General features: G+C 43.1%; 1 protein-coding gene across 3 annotated transcripts in view; it reads left to right on the top strand.

Annotated features, from left to right (window-relative positions):
• The window catches only part of LOC137647036 (SET and MYND domain-containing protein 4-like), a 157,591-nt gene extending 141,445 nt beyond the window's left edge, over positions 1-16,146 (top strand). For all 3 annotated transcript variants that reach the window (XM_068380173.1, XM_068380170.1, XM_068380172.1), the window contains exon 5: positions 15,110-16,146. In XM_068380173.1, coding sequence (XP_068236274.1) covers positions 15,110-15,742 — 633 coding nt within the window. In that variant the 3' untranslated portion in view covers positions 15,743-16,146. The remainder of the gene's footprint in view (positions 1-15,109) is intronic.
• The last annotated feature ends 546 nt before the right edge of the window (positions 16,147-16,692 follow it).

Below are 16,692 nucleotides of genomic sequence, written 5' to 3'. Positions count from 1 at the left end.
TCAGCTGATGAAGCGGGATGATAACTTTGCACTTCTCAGGGCCCATTCTAGTTGCCAACGTATGGAGGGGAATATATCTTGTGGTGGTCGCAACGCCAGCCTTTATCCACAGTTCCTTTAAACCATGTGCCTTCATAATACTCCAGTGATGCAATCCAAGAACTACCACATCTGTGTCATTAGAAAGGAGAACAACTCGTTCTGCCCCGCAGTTGGTAGCATCAAGTGCATGTGGGATTGTTCTCACATCGGCTTCTTCAATGTCCAGGTCCAACGCTGGTACAGGGGTTGGGTCACTGCCATTGAAAATACCCTGACATGGGTCAATAATGGGTGAGAATCCAATTCCACTCAAAACAATATCTATCATTGGCCTTGGGTGTGCTAGTACATAGTTTCTCAAGAGTCCCTGGAGCTTTGACTTGTTTGTAGAAGATGCCCAGAAAGCGTCCATAGAAACTGGCAGTGGTGTCTCTTCACAAATGACATTCAAATCAATTGGACCACAACTTAGTCTTCTCTGACGTTCACTGTCTTTTATGGAGCCTTCCACGTATGTATTGAAGACAAAGTCAATACTATTAGAATCTTTACTCAGTCCATATGCCATCTGTAGGAACCGTGCACAAAGATCTCCAAACGTCTTCAAAAATGATGTCTTCATTTGGCGTAAACAACACATCACATCAACGATGCTAGCAGTTTTTACTTTTTTCTATTCATCTGGAGGCGGATAGTCTTTCTTCTTGTCTAAATGCTCATCTTCCAAGCCTTTGCAAAGTTCACTTTTATTTGGCTTCGACATAAGTCCATTCTCATCAAACAGGTAGCTTTCCTCAATTAAGTCATGCCTCAGCAGTTCCTTCATATAGTTTCTCACTCTAGCAATGTCAAATATCTTTTGAGCTTTAGCAAGTTTTTTGCTTCCCTGTTTTCCAACTTGCTGCTTTCCTTTCTCTGGTTTCATTGATTTGAATGTCTTCAAGTTATTTCTGTGGATTGGGTCAAACAGTGATTTTTCCTTTTTGACCAAACGTTCACGGCGGAACTTGTCATAGAGATCGCTGGATTTTTTCCTGAAATTCAGTAGGGCATCACAGATTTCACTGGACACAATTTCTTGGGTAAGAATGTTGTGCAACTTTGGCTGCTCCACAGGAATGTCTGCTTCAGATACGCCTGCTGGGTTTTCATTCTGTTTGATGTATTCTATTACATCACGAGCTAATATTTCAGAGCTCAACGTAGCCGAGACATTGAACTCATGACCAACTGTAAGTTCAGTACTTGGGACTGAAACACCACTGATCTGCTGTTGAATATTGACCACTGCCAACATTTCATGATATATTATCTCCCATTGAGCAACAAATTTCTTCTTCTTGGTACTACCTATGATTCCACTGGCACTCTTCTGTGACCTATTGATGGTCTGTTCTAGGCACATGTCAGCTCCAATCGCATTGAACCTGGATCAGGAGACTCTGGACAGCCTGCTAACCTAATTCTATCAAGGGTCTTCTTCAGAGTATATTGTTTATAACGGTCATTACTTATGTGGTAAACAATTTTACTATTGTCGACCTGTTTCAATCTATCACAAACAACATCCTTTCGTATAGATGCTGCTTCAGCAATACGTTTTCTGCCGTTATCACTGGTGGTGGTATTAAGGTGTGGCTGATCCGTTTGGCAAATGATGCATTTTTCTATATCAACAGGCAGATGTGGGCTTGGTAATGGTGTTGATCTCCTCAAGCGTTTAGTTGGTAAACTAGCCATCTCACACATGGACAGAATAGCCTGAAATCAACAGAGGAAACTTTCTTATTATTAACCCCCTGACATTAATTTTTAATGTGTATGCAATTTATCTATGTACATGTATGTTATGTATATATGTGTATGTATAATGTACACCTAAGATTTTGAAATGCAATGCAACATCTTCTCATCTCTTCACATCAAATGCCCAATGGCTTTAAATTACATGAAATAGTAAGAGAGTACCCACTGAAGGAAGGATACATGATGTATTTTAATCTAATCTATCCATCTATATGTACTCACCTAGAAATGCATGATTTCCATGAAAGAAACTTAGGGACTCTGATGAGTGGCTTCATGGACACAAGCAAAATGTACAGTGTAGAAAGTGGGGATTCCCTATAAAGGTGCTGACTCACTGATTCACAGGCCTCTGCATGTATGGCCCAATGCACAGGGAGTAAGTTCTGGTCACAGGCAGTAGATTAAAAACTGTGAATGATAAGTGAAAACACTTTCAACACCATTCTTTCAACGTCTACCTCCTACCCCCTAACCCCTACCCCCTACTCCCTTACCCTTACCCTCATGGCCCCTCTGTTCCCCTCTAAAAAGACATTTATAGGTTTCTTACTATTCTTAATCCTGTATTTTCAAAAGTTTTGGGGTGTTTTTATCTCTTTTGATACATTTTTAAAAAGATCACATAACATGCACAAAATTTGAAAAATTGCATTTTTGGCATTTTTTTTTCGATATTTTGATTTGAAAATAAAAGGGTTAAAGTGTGTGTTTTTTTCTTCAAATAATTTTTAAAAACTTTCCTATGTAGTACTCTACTAGAATCTACAAATAAAGGAATAAATTAGTTTACAACTGGGTTCTGGTTTAATTTTATGTTTTTAGAGGCCCAGATTTTGGGCAAGTGTCAAATTACGTCATTGCTTGAGCTCTGGTGACCTTGACCTTGACCTATTTTAATATTTCTTACTTTCATCTTGTAGCGTCCCTATAAGCTACACTTTGATGGGTATTTCATGCAAATAGCTTATTTCCTTACTGAGTTATTAAGATTTGCATTTCCCCTACTCCAAATTTTTGCTGAAATGTTTAGTATGGTCAATAGCTACAAAACCATCACTAGCAAGATTACTGCCGGGTTTCAGAATGTCTACCCTCGCTAAAATGATGTCCCAGGTGATGTTCTTTCAGAAAATAGTGAGTAACCTAGGGGCCCTTTTTAGCATGCGAACACCCCTTGGCTCCTGGAGTACTAGCATTTCAGACTGCAAGCCTTGTAAGACACGCATCATACTTTGAGTTGCACCCAAAATCTCCTCAACCTTATGGCTTTCGGGTGAAACGATTATTAAATAGTCTGGATATAACTAGAAATAAGGTACTTCCATTCAAGGTATCATCAACGCCTCCATGGAAGTTACCGGAGATATCTTTTTGTAAATATTTTATTGGAGATAAGAAGAATATGTCAGACCTAGAAACCAGGTCTCTTTTTAATGAACATGTTAAAGAACATAGAGGATCAACTTTTATCTATACTGATGGCTCCAAATCTGATGCTGGCGTTGGATTTGGAGTACATAGTAATGGTTTTAATTGTAGAGGTGCACTTCCTCTGACCGCTTCCATATTTACTGCCGAACTGTTTGGCATATTAACCGCTATTGAGAAAATAGCGTTGGAGAAGGAGGGTAATTTTACAATTTTTAGTGATGCAAGGAGTGTCCTTCAAGCTATGGAAGTTTTTAATTCTAATAACCCTCTATTTTTAAAGATTTTAGAATGGCTTATCATTATTGGACGGAGAGGTATAACAGTTCAATTTTGTTGGGTTCCAGCACATGTAGGTGTGTCCGGGAATGAGAAGGCAGATTCACTGGCTAAGGAGGCTGCATCTGAGTTGCTGCCAAGAAGGTATCCCTTTCCCTGTGATGATTTCTTACCTGACATCAAGAAATTGGTTTGCAATAAATGGCAACAGCAATGGGATAGTCAAGATGGCAATAAAATGCGAGAGATAACAAATGACATATCTCCTTGGAGGTATAATATGATGCCCCGAAAATGGGAGACGTCTCTTTGTCGTCTCCGTATTGGTCACACTCGGTTGACACACGAGTTTCTGCTGAAGGGCCAACACCAACCGTATTGTGATGACTGTTTAGTACCTCTAACAGTAAGGCATTTGTTGACCGAATGCCCCAATTATAACAACTTGCGGAATAGATATTTGTTTGAGGCTCGAGGCGAGGGTGGCAGGTTCATCCTTGCCAAGATTCTTGGAAATGATGTGTCCTACCATGCAAGTGGCATTTTTAGATTTATTTCAGAAGCAGGTCTTCTGAAAAATATTTAACTTTTATGATATTCAATTTTTATGATTTTAATTGAATACTATTTAATTTTTAGTTTATTTTTTCATTTTTGTATACATAAATTAAATGTTACCGGCGTCAATAAGCTTAGATGTCAGGATGCCTGAAAACTTTAAATCATTCATTCATTCTGCACCAGCCTCACTTTCTCAAGCTCCACGACAACCCACTCTCCCTTCGTCTTCACGCCTGGAGACTATCCAGCGGCTCCTGAAGAAGGAAGGTTATTCTCCCTCCACGGCTAAGAGAATGTCTCTATACCTGAGAAAGTCGTCAGCCGCGATATACCAGGCAAAATGGGCCTCCTTCACGAAGTGGTGCTCTGAGAGGCACATTAGACCTCTTAAGGCCTCTGTCCCAGACATAGCAGATTTTCTGGTGTTTCTTAGGGACAAAGTAGGAATGTCAATTCCAGCCATAAAAGGGGTTCGAGCTGCTTTAGGCCAAGTCTTCCTCCTGAAGGGCATTGACCTGGGGGCCTCGAGACACATAGCGATGCTTGTCAAAAGCTTCGAGCAGTCTTGCCCCCCTCAGGCGAGGATGGTGCCCCAGTGGGACTTAGCCAAGGTCCTGAAGATGCTGTGTCGTCCCCCCTTTGAACCCTTGAAGGATATCGTAGACAAAGATCTCACCCTCAAGGCCGTCTTCTTGCTGGCCTTAGCGTCCGCTAAGAGAGTGGGAGAGATCCATGGACTGTCATACGACGTCTCTCATTCAAAGGGGTGGAAAGAAGTATCCTTCAAGTTCGTGCCTTCTTTTGTGGCCAAGACTCAGAACCCAGCAGTCTGGGACCCGAGGTTTGAAGGTTTCTCAATTCCTGCCATCCGTAAGACAGGCAATGCTGAAGACTTAAAATTGTGCCCAGTGCGAACAATTAGGAAATACCTGGAAAGGACAGCGCATCTCCGACCAGGCATCAAGAGCCTCTTCGTTTCCACAGGTATTAATAAGAAACAAGTTTCCAAAAACACCATCTCCTTCTGGTTGAGACAGGTTATCGCCAGAACCTACAAGGAGGATGGCATGGCAGTGCCAGGCACTCCCCGGCCTCATGACATCAGGGGCCTGAGCACCTCCTTAGCCTTTGAGAAAAACATGGCAGTAGGGCAAATCCTGCGAGCAGGTACTTGGTCGAACCAGTCAACCTTTACTGCCCACTACCTCAAGGACTACTCAAGAAAATCCTTGGACGGGTTCTCCATTGGAACAGTCATCGCCGCCCTCCAAGCGGTGTAACGGTAAAACCCCAGGCGCATTCAAGACTAGCGACCGGTAGGCACAAGTGCGGTTTCCTACCTCCTACCCAGTTGCTTACTTGCCTCTTCGGGGAGTACCGTCTGTTCCCAGAAAAATAACACATTCTTCACGGCTACGCTTCGAGAAGGAACGTCAAAAGAAATTTTTCAAAGGGTGAGTACTTAGACACTAACGTGAATTTTTGTGTAGTTACCCTCGCTTCCGCTCTCTAGTAGGTCCCGTTATCCAGAGGCTTCTTGGGTCAGAATAGCACTCCCTCCTCCTAAAGTGTAAGTCTCCTAAGAAAGTAGTTCGAGGTAAGTATTTGTGTTGGAACAAATCAAAAATTTTAAGTAATTTTTATTTTTCCTAACATACTTACCGAGAACTACTTTCGGGTAATGGCCCTCCCTTCCTTCCCCGAGTGCCTCTCTTCCCTTGCTAGCATTATGCTAATTCAATAGAACTTAATGAGGAAGGTGACCCAGCAAGCAAGCGACCTACCTTGATCCTACCCTCGGGGCACATTCCTTGATGCCGGGGGTAAGGCTACTTAGAGCGCGGAGTGGGGAGGGTAACATACTCAAAACTCTGGTCGATGGAGAGGAGATCACCAGTGACTCCTAAGAAAGTAGTTCTCGGTAAGTATGTTAGGAAAAATAAAATTTTAAATATTTAACTTAGCCGGTGAATATATAATAGCTGACGTCTCCGGCGGCTCGACAGAAAAACACAAAAACTCGCGAGCGATCGCTATGAAGGTTGCGGGTGTGCCCACCAGCGCCAACTATCGGCCAGATACCGCATATACATGTAAACAGCTCCAGTTCTTCTCTGTCGGTCTGATCGACAAGTTGATTCCATTACTCGCTGTTAACCTGGAGTTTTTCAACAGTCTTGGTGAAGTACTTCTTTTTGGTTTGAGCTTTCGCAGTGCAGGTGTTTTATCTTCAACTTAAACTCTTGAACTCTTTTTTGGATAGATTTAATTGTTGATGACTTTGGATTGTTTTTGGACTTTCTTTGACTTTTCAAAATGGCTGACCCTTCTCCAATTCCTAGATTTCGTAAATGTAATGCTAGGGATTGTAATAAGCGTCTTCCAAAGGCCTCTCTCGACCCACATACTGTGTGTTCTAATTGTCGGGGTAAAACCTGTCAATTAGGAGATCGGTGTGATGAGTGCGTGGGCCTTTCGGAATTCGATTGGCTTGAGTTTGACAAGTATTCTCGTAAGCTAGAGAGAGATAGGGTGAGGAGAAGTTCCTCTAGATCGTTAGAATTTTCCTCCTCCCATGCCCCTGAACCTAATCCTTCCCCAGTAGTAGTTGTGCCTGAACCCTCTACTAGCACTCAGGAACCATCAATGCGGGATATGTTACGTGCCATTCAAGCTTTGGGCGAGAGAGTTGAGTCGTTAGCTACGGACCGTAATCAACTCATGGCGGATGTAAAAGAGTTAAAATGTCAGAGTGCCACATTAGAAAATCGTGGGGAGAAAGTGATTAGTGCGCAAAGTGTTATCAGTGTTGCGACAGAGGGTTCGTCTGTTCGTGCCTGTCGTTCGCCTAGTCCGAGACCTCTTGCAAGCTCCCATGCCCCAGGGAGAAGTAATGTCGTAGGACTTATGGGTTCGAAAGGCTTTAACCAACGAACAGACGTTCCCTCTATGGTTTCAGGCGTGTCTCGTCAAGACCGCCCCTACCATAAGACGAGCGAGACGGTTTTCTCCTCGTCATCCGAAGGCTTATCGCGTAAGAAAACGTGGAGCAAGGTTTCGAGACCCTTAAAGCGAAAGTCAGTCCCTTCAGGACAGGTCCAGCATCCTGGTTGTAGCCATTGGGACAGCTCTGACCCTGTGCAGTCATCGGAAGACTGCTCGCCGCCTAAACAGAAGCGTAACACAGGCTCCGAGAGTCTTAGTGTAGGCAATGTTTTGCAGTCACAGACGTTACCCTCGTCTCTTACCGCACCCATTCCCGTTGATCCTAAATGGGTTGTACTGCAAGACATGCAGAATAAGCTTGCCTCTCTTATGGAGGACTATTCTGCTGAGCAGGTTCACGATGATCCTCGCCGCTTAGCTGATCGAGATCCTGGCCGTCAGCCGCCCAAACGAGCCTTTGCTCGTCCTGTTGACGTTGACGTTACAAAGTCACGTCAGTCACGTTTTGTAGAGCCTCACTCGATGCAGTCCCGTGTTGACTTTCAGCCACTTGTGGACGTTCAGCCGCTGCCGCATGCTCGTGTTGACGTTCAGGACGTTCGCCAACCAGCGAAGTTGACTTGTTTTGACGTTGAGCGTCAAGCACCGCAGTCAAGAGTTGTTTTGACTGCTCAGTCTAGGCAGTCAAGGCAGTCTCGAGTTGACGTCGAGCGTCCTCCCGCTCCTGTTGTTGTTGCTAGTCAGTCTGTTAAGCAGTTACATGACGTAGCGTCCTGGACTGCTACTGATGCTCCGGTGAGTGTGGACTCTGCTTGTCAAGCATTGCCACCAAGGCAGGTCTCTCCCTTGCTTGAGACTCATCAGTTGTCGGACGAAGCTCCTTCAGATGAGGATGTTGCTGATCCTCATCCTGATGATAATCCTTCAGATGTAGATGAACCTAAGGCTGTTCCTCCTTCGATGGATTTTAGGAAGATCATGATGATTTTCAAGGATCTTTTTCCAGATCACTTTGTTGCTGTTGCTCCTCGTTCGCCTCCGTCTGAGTTTGCTCTAGGCTTAGCTGCTACCAAGCCAGCCTTTACTAAGCTAGTGCTTTCTCGCTCTTCTAAGAGGGCTTTACGTCTTCTAGGCGACTGGTTGGATACCAGGAGGAGTTTGGGGAAGACGGCCTTTGCCTTCCCACCTTCTAAGCTTGCTTCTAGATCGAGCGTCTGGTATGACACGGGAGAAGTTCTCGGCTTGGGAGTCCCTGCCTCTGCCCAGGGTGACTTCTCAAGCCTCGTAGACTCTCCCCGTCGCCTGGCCATGAGACGCTCGAAGATTTGTTGGTCCTCCTCGGACCTTGACCATCTACTTAAAGGCGTATACAGGGCCTTTGAAGTGTTTAACTTTCTTGACTGGTCATTAGGAGCATTAAGTAGGAAGATCTCGTCTGCCGACCAAGATGTTTCCTTACTTATCATGTCCTGTATGGACAAAGCCATCCGCGATGGCTCCAATGAGCTCGCCTCCACCTTTACGTCGGGAGTCTTAAAGAAGAGAGAAACCCTTTGCTCTTTCCTTTCGGCAGGAGTTACTCCCTGTCAGAGATCGGAACTGCTCTTTGCTCCCTTATCAGCGGCCTTGTTTCCACAACAGCTGGTTAAGGATATAGCTGCTTCGCTTGTGCAGAAGGACACCCATGATCTGATGGCGTCCTCTGCTCGCAAAGGGGCTCCTTCTTCATCCTTTGCTGTGAGACCCAGGATCGAGACTCCTGCGTCTAGATTTATCCCGCCCTTTCGTGGCAGAGCTCCCAGCAGGGGAGGCTCTCGTGCCGAGGGAAAGAGAGGTAAGAAGAGAGGAGCCAAGTCCTCCCGTGGCAGAGTCTGACTGCCCACAGCCTTAGACAGCGGTAGGTGCCAGATTGAAGAGCTTCTGGCAGGCCTGGGAGAAGAGGGGTGCAGACAAAGAGTCTGTTCTGTTGCTCAGAGAGGGGTACAAAATACCGTTTGTACGCAAACCTCCTCTAGTAACAACTCCCATACACCTCTCTCCCAGGTACCGAGAGGAGTCAGAGAGACAAGCCCTAAATCAAGAAGTGTCTCTGTTGCTAGAGAAGGGAGCGGTGGTGAAAGTCTCGGACCTTCAATCACCGGGGTTTTACAACCGTCTCTTCCTAGTCCCAAAGCATACAGGAGGTTGGAGGCCGGTGCTAGACGTCAGTGCGCTCAACGTTTTTGTTACAAAAACAAAATTCACGATGGAGACCACGAAGTCCGTCTTAGCAGCGGTCAGAGAGGGAGACTGGATGGTCTCTCTCGACCTACGAGATGCGTACTTCCACATTCCTATACACCCGGATTCCCAACCGTTTCTGAGGTTTGTTTACAGGAATGTGGTGTACCAGTTTCGAGCCCTGTGCTTTGGCCTCAGTCCTGCTCCTCTCGTGTTTACGAGGCTCATGAGGAATGTGGCAAAATTCCTCCATCTATCGGGAATCCGAGCCTCCCTGTACTTGGACGACTGGCTTCTCAGAGCATCGTCCAGTCATCGCTGTCTGCAGGATCTACATTGGACGTTGGGTCTGGCCAAGGAGTTGGGACTTTTGGTCAACTTAGAAAAGTCCCAACTGATCCCATCCCAGACTATTCTATATTTGGGGATGGAGATTCGCAGTCCAGTTTTTTGGGCTTTTCCGTCTGCCACCCGATAGAACAAGCCCTGCTCAAAGTCCAACTAATGCTGAAAAGAGAACGTTGTTCAGTCAGGAGTTGGATGAGTCTCGTAGGGACTCTCTCATCCCTGGAGCAGTTTGTCTCGCTAGGGAGACTACACCTTCGGCCTCTCCAGTTCCATCTAGCCTCTCACTGGAACAAGGGCAAGACTTTAGAGACGGTATCAATCCCAGTCTCCGAACCAGTAAAGGCATGCCTGAACTGGTGGGACAGCAATATCAGTCTGAGAGAGGGACTATCCCTAGCAGTCAAGAACCCAAACCACGTGTTGTTCTCAGACGCGTCGGATTTGGGTTGGGGTGCGACCCTGGACGGTCGGGAATGCTCGGGTCTGTGGACCTCAAGTCAGAAGAGCATGCACATCAACGGCAAGTTGTTAGCAGTTCACTTGGCCTTGATGAAATTCGAAAGCATTCTTCGAAACAAAGTGGTAGAGGTCAACTCAGACAACACCACAGCTTTGGCGTACATCTCCAAGCAAGGAGGCACACACTCCCACACGCTGTACGAGATCGCAAGGGACCTTCTCATATGGTCAAGAAATCGAGGCATCTCCCTGTTGACGAGATTCATCCAGGGGGACTTGAACGTCTTGGCAGACTGTCTCAGTCGGAGGGGTCAGGTGATACCCACGGAATGGACCCTCCACAAGGACGTGTGCAAGAGTCTTTGGGCGACTTGGGGTCAACCCACCATAGACCTCTTTGCCACCTCGTTGACCAAAAGGTTACCGATCTATTGCTCACCAGTCCCAGATCCAGAGGCGATCCACATAGACGCGTTTCTACTGGATTGGTCTCATCTGGACTTATATGCATTCCCACCATTCAAGATAGTCAACAAGGTACTGCAGAAGTTCGCCTCTCACGAAGGGACAAGGTTGACGTTGGTTGCTCCCCTCTGGCCCGCGAGAGAGTGGTTCACCGAGGTACTTCAATGGCTGGTAGACATTCCAAGAAGTCTTCCTCTAAGGGTAGATCTCTTACGTCAGCCCCACGTAAAGAATGTTCATCAAAGCCTCCCCGCGCTTCGTCTGACTGCCTTCAGACTATCGAAAGACTCTCAAGAGCTCGAGGCTTTTCGAAGGAGGCAGCCAGTGCGATTGCGAGAGCTAGGAGAGCTTCTACCATCAGAGTATACCAGTCGAAGTGGGAAGTCTTTCGAGACTGGTGCAAGTCAGCATCTGTGTCCTCTTCCAGTACCTCTGTAGCCCAAATCGCAGATTTTCTTTTACATCTGAGAAATGTTCGCTCCCTCTCAGCTCCCACTATTAAGGGCTACAGGAGCATGTTGGCTTCGGTCTTTCGACATAGAGGCTTAGATCTTTCCAACAATAAAGATCTCCAAGATCTCCTTAAGTCTTTCGAGACCTCTAAGGAACGTCGTATGGCAACTCCTGGATGGAACTTAGACGTGGTCCTAAGGTTCCTCATGTCAGACAGGTTTGAGCCATTACATTCAGCCTCCCTGAAGGATCTCACCCTCAAGACGCTTTTCCTAGTGTGCTTGGCTTCGGCTAAAAGGGTCAGTGAAATTCATGCCTTCAGTAAGAACATCGGCTTTTCTACAGAGAAAGCCACATGTTCACTTCAACTTGGTTTCCTGGCCAAAAATGAACTGCCTTCTCGTCCTTGGCCTAAGTCTTTTGATATACCTTGCCTGTCAGAGATCGTAGGCAACGAACTTGAAAGAGTGCTGTGTCCAGTTAGAGCTCTTAAGTTCTACTTAGCTCGTACTAAGTCCTTACGAGGTGGATCTGAGGCCTTATGGTGCTCAGTTAAGAAACCATCATTACCTATGTCAAAGAATGCTTTGTCATATTTTATCAGATTTTTAATCCAAGAGGCTCATTCTCACTTGAATGAAAAAGACCGATGCTTGCTTAAGGTTAAGACGCACGAAGTAAGAGCTATAGCAACTTCCGTGGCCTTTAAGCAAAATAAATCTCTGCAAAGTATTATGGACGCGACCTTTTGGAGAAGCAAGTCGGTATTCGCGTCATTTTACTTAAAAGATGTCCAGACTCTTTACGAGGACTGCTACACACTGGGTCCATTCGTTGCAGCGAGTGCAGTAGTGGGTGAGGGTTCTACCACTACATTCCCTTAATTCCAATATCCTTTTAATCTGTCTCTTGAAATGTTTTTAATCTTGTTTGTGGGTTGTACGGAAGGCTAAGAAGCCTTTCGCATCCTGGTTGATTTGGCGGGTGGTCAAATGTCATTTCTTGAGAGCGCCCAGATTAGGGGTTTGATGAGGTCCTGTTGTATGGGTTGCAGCCCTTGATACTTCAGCTCCTGGGAGTCTTTCAGCATCCTAAGAGGATGGCTGGGCTTCGTGAGGAAGACAGACTAACAAGGCAGAGTAATCGTCTAAGTCAACTTCCTTACCAGGTACCTATATATATTTGGGTTTTGTTATGATATAACTGTCAAAAACTCTAAGCATATACGCTGTAAACTTTATTAATTCTGGTCTCTACCCACCACCATGGGTGTGAATCAGCTATTATATATTCACCGGCTAAGTTAAATATTTAAAAATGATATTTTGATTATAAAATAAATTTTTGAATATACTTACCCGGTGAATATATAAATTAAAGGCCCCCCCTTCCTCCCCGATAGAGACCCAGCGGGATGAGAAGAACTGGAGCTGTTTACATGTATATGCGGTATCTGGCCGATAGTTGGCGCTGGTGGGCACACCCGCAACCTTCATAGCGATCGCTCGCGAGTTTTTGTGTTTTTCTGTCGAGCCGCCGGAGACGTCAGCTATTATATATTCACCGGGTAAGTATATTCAAAAATTTATTTTATAATCAAAATATCATATTACTTAAAATTTTTTATATTCAGCCTTGAAAATCAGGGTTTGTCTTATACAACCAATATGAAAATCACACCGATAATTGTTAATAAAGGCAACCAAATGATATTTACCTTGTACATTATTGGCATAAGTTCATGATAAATAGCCTGTTTGAGGAAATATTTCATATCAGTAATGGAATCAACTTTTATCGATATAAGATGTAAACATGGAGCTTTTATGTTACATTCTCAGTAACCTTTATCTTTCTTTTTCTCTAACCTTTTGATAATTTTACTGGTAGCATTAATGGCAATATTAATAGAATTTAGATTGGCATAATTTTAATTTTTCATTAAGAATCCATCATGATTCAGGTTATCCTCTCTCTTTCTCCAATCTCACACCATCTTCCGTCACATCAAACATTCTAGCGGCAGCACGATTGATCAATGCCTATGCTGTTTGTACTCTATAACATTAAATTTAAAACTAGCCTTTTACTTTCTTCTTTTAGCTGGTGGTTCCATAATTGATGTGGGTACAAGCTGTAAAGAAATTTTTGGGCTCAAGCCATGTCGTCCTGATGGAAGGTTCCTTAAAGTAGCTTCCTAAGGGGTATATGTACTACTGTGATATTCCCAGAGAATTTTACCTTTAGGTATCCAGAATTATAACTCCTGGTGCAAATATCCTTAAATTTTCTCTCAAGGATATCACATAATTTAAGAGGACGTATTCTTGACACGCCACATAGCAATCTGCACCCCTAATAGCGTTTACGCTTCGAGGGGGGTGTGGCATAATAGAAGGGGAGCCGTATCAAGGTTAATCCCGTTCTCGTACTACTATTGAGTATGACAAGAGCGCCATTCCCAAGATGGCGGACATTCTTTATTTTGTAGCGATTTCGCTCGGTGGTATTCCCTGTTGATCTAACTTTTTCGATTGTTTTGCAAGGATTATAATTATGCTTTCTCCATCTTCTTCTGCCTCTGGAAAGGTGAGTATCGAGTCTTTACTATGAGTATATTTTAGCTCCTGTTTCACAGTGAAATTAGAGTAATTTATTGGGCCTAGGAGCTAGGCCTGTTACTGGAGGCGCCATGGGCGATGTCATTCGTTAGGCATGTGTTATTTAGTTAGTAGAACGACTTTCCAGTTTTTAATAGCATTAATTAATTATTTTAATTATATAGCTATTTAGGCAAATTATACTTGTAAAGATATTGATAATGTGCATAATTTCCTTTTCCATGTCGATCGTATAGTTAGAGTTTCTGTGAGTTAGGTAACCAAGATCTCGACTCGCCTAGGAACCCTAACCCAGGCGTTTTATTATACGTTCAGACATTTCCCCGGTTACCCTCGTGTATTGTTTTTCAATTCATTTGGAGACTGATACCTCCTAGAATTATATGAAACATTACACGTCTCCATGGAGATTTACGGGTAATCTCTCTTTCCCTCTGAGTGTAGCTTCAGGCTACAATCCTAGTGGTCGTGCCCTGAATTTTATTCAGACATGACCACCCTAGGGTTTTTCTGTCTCTTCCCTTAACCGCAGGTTGTGGTATACCAGCAGGTTTTGGGATTTAGTCAGAGTCTTTGAGTATTTAGTCTTGTGTCAGCAACCTGCCAGCAGTACAGTACTTCTATTGTCTCCAACTTTAGTTTCCACTTCAAACCCTACTGCGAGTAGGGCGTGCTGCAAAAAAATAATGTAATTAGATAAGGTCGAAGGACCAAAATATAACAGCTTAATATTCTACTACAAATATAATATACTGTAATGAAAAAGTTAAAAATAATTTGCAGTATTAATTTTTCCACACCGCTGCTGAAACGAAAAGACAGGAACAATAATGCATAGATGCATGATGGGATACTGTACAGTAGAAGCTGAACAATATGAGAGCAGGATCTTATGGTGGTAACTAGCGTCTGAGTAGGGAAATAACCAATGGGAGCACAGGAGGATGGTAGCAAGTTTACGGGCTGGGGGCACACAAATTTTAAAATCAGTCTCGGACACGGTAGGACTCTCGCACCGTACCTCCATTCGTTGTCGGAAACATTTTTCGTGATGCGAGTCATAAAATTCTTCATCTCGTTTCGCAGTGAAAATTCTGTAAGCAGATTCTTCCGTTTCGAGAGGCTTGACTGTACTGTATGTTGTTTCCTTTTATCATAAAGAATCTTCCTATTGGAGATGGAAGTAAAATCATGGATAACTTGTGCATCCATCACAGTGCACTAGGAATGCAGAAGTAATTATGTCACTTTATTCTGTAGAAGCCCCAAATTCAATCCCATTAACTGGTCTTACATTAAGGTTTACCTATGTTGTTAATGTTCTTGAGTAGTAGTTTCCCTCAGTATATTGTATTTTATTAATATGTTGTTTTATAAGTGAATTTAATATTTGTTTTGTTCTTCGCTTAATTTCATATAGACTTGCTTTCTTTTTCAAAGTTTTTTCAGGTTAATTTTAAAAAGTCCTTTATTTTCAGATATATACACAAACCAACAAGACAGATAATCAGGGTGTTGGGTCCTCTTTATTTCCCTCAGTATGCTTGATAAGACATGCTTGCAATTCTAATGCTGCTCATTACAACATTGGTCCTGTGAGAGTGGTGCGATCGGTCAGGTCCATTCCCAAGGGCTCGGAAGTAACACTCATGTATTCTGAAGGATATGAACATTTGACTCTGCCATTGAGAAAACAATTGTTAGAGGCTCGTGGAATACAGTGCTCTTGTCAGGCCTGTAAGGATGATTGGCCTGTATTAGCTAAACTTCCAAATGAAATAAAAATGAAATGTGTCAAGTGTTCAGACCTCAGTGTTCCATTAGACTCTCGACCTGTATGTATGACATGCAATATTCAGTATGCCAAAATTAATAGACTATGTGAAGTTCCTGTTCTCAGGAAATTTTGGTTGACGGTAGATGAATTTAATAAAGCACAGTCTAAGTATGCAGGAGTTATTTCAAAAATAGGTAAAGGACAAGAACTTACTGTATCAGATTTTAAGGATATCTGCAATTTTATCATTGCAATGGAAAAGCATGTAGCCCTACCTTGTCCAGCTTTTACTGGCGCAAGAATGTTGATGATGAAGTACTTTATGTTAGAATGAAGAAAACCCTCCATTATATTTACTTTACCATTTTTAGATTGTTACATTGTTTTGGTCAAGTCTAGTTGGATGATGATATACATTTAAGATTCGTGGTAATCTAGCATTACTATAATGAAGTGCTTGCTAATGACTATTTTTTTTTTTCTTTTTTTTTTTTTTCAAAAAGCTAATTGTCTTGTTGTGCCGTCATCAAGTATGAGGCTCAATTAGTATGGATATACTGAATCATTGGGTTTTCTTGAACGATGATATCGTTTGTTTATGTAATAGCGTATATCATCATAGTTATTTAAAATGCTTAGGCCTTTAAAAGTACTGTACTGTAGTTTCTGAATTGTATAAAATCTTTGTACTTTATAGGTTTTGATTTATTTTGAATGAATAAATTCCTTTGAATATAAGGCTTAGTTTATTTTGAAGAAAATGTCACAATCTCTTTTACTTCGTTTTTGCCCCAGTGACTTTTCTTTACTTTGTAGCTTAATCTGCCTAACATACCTCAACTTCTCTAGATTTATACTTATCGACTTCATCATTAGGGTTACCTTAGAGGGTGATGCCATAATGCAGTACACAAGATGCACTCTAGGCAGTACCTAACTAGTCAGTCTATCTTACATCAACCCCCACTGTGTACGAGGATGGGCATGACTATCCAGTTTTAAAATAGAAAGATTTAACATAACACATAGCTCTACCCAATTCTCCCATATCAGAAGAATATGGAAGAATTAAAAATGTCAAACCTATCGCAAGACACTTAAGTGTAGGAGGGTGGGCACATATCGGCCTGCATCTAGATAAAATCATGTAAGTATCATCTATCTACCTCACGTTGGAGTGATAAACAAAATGCCAGCCCCCTCCTAATTATACATTATTACAATAGTATTCAAGCACAATGTGAAAGTTAAGATGTGAACCAATCTCATTACAGACTAGACTAG

The sequence above is a fragment of the Palaemon carinicauda genome, chromosome 9, assembly GCF_036898095.1.
Source record: "Palaemon carinicauda isolate YSFRI2023 chromosome 9, ASM3689809v2, whole genome shotgun sequence".
Taxonomy (NCBI): domain Eukaryota; kingdom Metazoa; phylum Arthropoda; class Malacostraca; order Decapoda; family Palaemonidae; genus Palaemon; species Palaemon carinicauda.
The sequence above is the reverse complement of the archived record's forward strand: the minus strand, read 5'-3'. Positions and strand labels throughout refer to the sequence as shown.